This window comes from Silurus meridionalis, chromosome 16 (assembly GCF_014805685.1).
Source record: "Silurus meridionalis isolate SWU-2019-XX chromosome 16, ASM1480568v1, whole genome shotgun sequence".
Classification (NCBI taxonomy): Eukaryota; Metazoa; Chordata; class Actinopteri; order Siluriformes; family Siluridae; genus Silurus; species Silurus meridionalis.
This window is the reverse complement of record NC_060899.1, coordinates 16,649,454-16,651,953: the sequence shown is the minus strand read 5'-3', so window position 1 is coordinate 16,651,953 and position 2,500 is coordinate 16,649,454. Positions and strand designations below refer to the sequence as shown.

The following is a 2,500-nucleotide window of genomic DNA, read 5'->3' as shown; positions in this document are numbered from 1 at the left end:
ATTCTTGCACAGAGAATCAGTAACTAATCTCAGAAGCTGAGTATCTCATGGTATATGTGTGTGTGTGTGTGTGTGTGTGTGTGTGTGTGTGTGTATGCTTGTGTTTTTGTCTCCACCTCTCTGTCTTGTTTAATTTTCTCATCTTCCTATCTCACATCCTGTCTGGTATACCCAGAGTGGTACTGTGTGTGTGTGTGTGTGTGTGTGTGTGTGTGTGCGTGTGTGTGTGCATGTGTGTATGTGTGTGTGTGTGTGTGTGTGTGTGCGCGCACATCCTACTTCATCCTGTTCCGCTGAATTCGTGGCCTCACACACACACATCTGACACATATTGAGTCTCTCTAGAGTCATACACACAAATCACACCTTTAACCTGCGCACATGCGCTCTTTCTCACACACACACATACACACACACACACACACACACACACACACACAAACAGAGATGACTTGTTATTTTTGTCACACACTCGTCAGCAGCTCTCAGATAAGTAAAGATGATTGAGTCTAGTAAGTATATAAATGATTTATAAAGCAGTGTGTGTGTGTGTGTGTGTGTGTGTGTTATACAGTGAGGGAATGTGTTTATAAAGAATATTGTTCTGTTAATGTTATATAGTACTGTACTGAATATAAAAATGCAGTAATTTCTGTGTGTGTGTGTGTGTGTGTGTGTGTGTGTGTGTGTGTGTGTGTGTGTGTGTCTTTTTTCCATTCTTTGGTCATATGTGTGTTTTTGTGTAAATGCTGCTTGTCTTTGAAGGTTAACGCTTTCTCAGATGTCTCCTCCTGCTCGAGTTTATTGAGACGTTGTGAGTTAAACTTATAGCAGGATTTATAAGTGCAGTTGTGTAATACATCTGTAATCAGACGTAATAGATTCTGAGAAAAACCTTAAAAAACACAAACGTTTTTTACATCACGTCAGCTTGAGGAGCATCAGGACCAGCATTCACTCCACTGTCTGAAATTCATTTAATCCATTATTCTCCATGTTGAGTTTTAGATTTTGGCTAAAGTTACACCCTCAGAGTTACGAATTCGTTTTCTGTTTTTATTTTTCATGACAAATTAAAAAGAAATGCAGGAGAAGTTAATAAATTAAATCAGTGAAATTTAAATAAAATACTACTAATAAAATACACATTTTTAATAAAAATAATGAATTATAAATTTGAGGGATGTCATTAGGAATTTAGATGTAAATATTCTGTCACTTTTGAACTCTTGGTCTTTGGATACGAAGAAATGATTGTGATGTCGGGGAGTACAAACTTTTGAGCATGATCATAAAGGCTCTTTCTGTGACGTTAACATTAAAGTTGAACAAAGTCTTAGTGATTTAACATCAAACTCTATTATGAATATAATCAAAGGGGGTCAATAATTATACACATCAGCTTGACGGTTTTCACTTCTGTTTTTCTTTCTCTGTCTTGCGCTCCCTCTCCCACTCTCTCTATCTCTTTATCTCTTTCTGTTTTGGTTCTCTTTTTTTCTCCTTCTCTTCTTTATCAGGTCATTCCATATATTCCATCTTTTGCTGCTGTTGTTCTGTGGAATCTCGGTAAGAAATCTTTAACATAATGCACTTGGAAATACACATGAAAGTACATTTCTATCCGTCTATTCCTCCCTTCATCTCGTCATCTGTCTGTCCATTTCATTACTCTTTCATTTACAGTATTTTTGTATTTTTTTTTTCTTTTTTGTCTCTCAGCACCAGCACACGTCTGGATCTGAACACTACAGACAAAGATTCAAGCTACACTCACAGAGTAGGAAATAATCTATCTATCCATCCATTCATCCGTTTCCTCATCTAACCATCTTTTCATCCATCCATTGGCTGTCATTTAATTATTAACATGTATTATTATATTTATTGTTTACATTTTCTTTTCTTATTTCACAGTTATTCTCAAGCTCTCCATCTCTCCTACACCTCTTCAAACATCTAAACATATTCATCAATCTCTCCATCCATTTATTTATCAAACCATCGATCGAACAGTTCATCTAAATTCATTAAATCCATTGATTCAGTTCATTTATTCTTTTTTCTTTTTCCTACCTTAACAGAGAGAAAGTGTATAAATGAACATCTATCTATCTCACTATCAGCCTCTCAGTCTCTCCTCTCCGTCTGTCTCTCCAGCAAGAGCGCTCGATGAAGAAGCTTCCCCCACCCCCTCCACAACATGACTCTGAGGAGCAGGTGAGAGTAGTAGCTCTGTACAACTTCACAGCATGCGAGAGTTCAGACCTGAACCTGAGGAGAGGAGAAGAGTACAAGATCCTCCACAAACAGGACCAGCTGTGGTGGAGAGCAGAGGACAAACATGGGTTTGTGTGTGTGTGTGTGTGTGTGTGTGTGTGTGTGTGTGTGTGTGTGTGAGTGTGAGTGTGTGTGTGTGTGTGTGTGTGTGTGTGTGTGTGTGTGTGTGTGTGTGTGTGTGTGAGTGTGAGTGTGTGAGTGTGAGTGTGTGTGTGTGTGT

General features: G+C 38.3%; 1 protein-coding gene across 5 annotated transcripts in view; it reads left to right on the top strand.

The window, feature by feature from the left end:
- Positions 1–2,500, top strand: part of txk (TXK tyrosine kinase) — an 8,758-nt gene that overhangs the window by 67 nt on the left and 6,191 nt on the right. The window contains exons 1-5 of one of the 5 annotated variants that reach the window (XM_046868886.1): positions 1–512; positions 766–814; positions 1,521–1,569; positions 1,723–1,780; positions 1,918–2,348. The exon at positions 1–512 is cut by the window's left edge and continues 65 nt beyond it. In XM_046868886.1, coding sequence (XP_046724842.1) covers positions 2,173–2,348 — 176 coding nt within the window. In that variant the 5' untranslated portion in view covers positions 1–512; positions 766–814; positions 1,521–1,569; positions 1,723–1,780; positions 1,918–2,172. The other 4 variants (XM_046868884.1, XM_046868885.1, XM_046868887.1 and 1 more) reach the window with 4 other exon arrangements.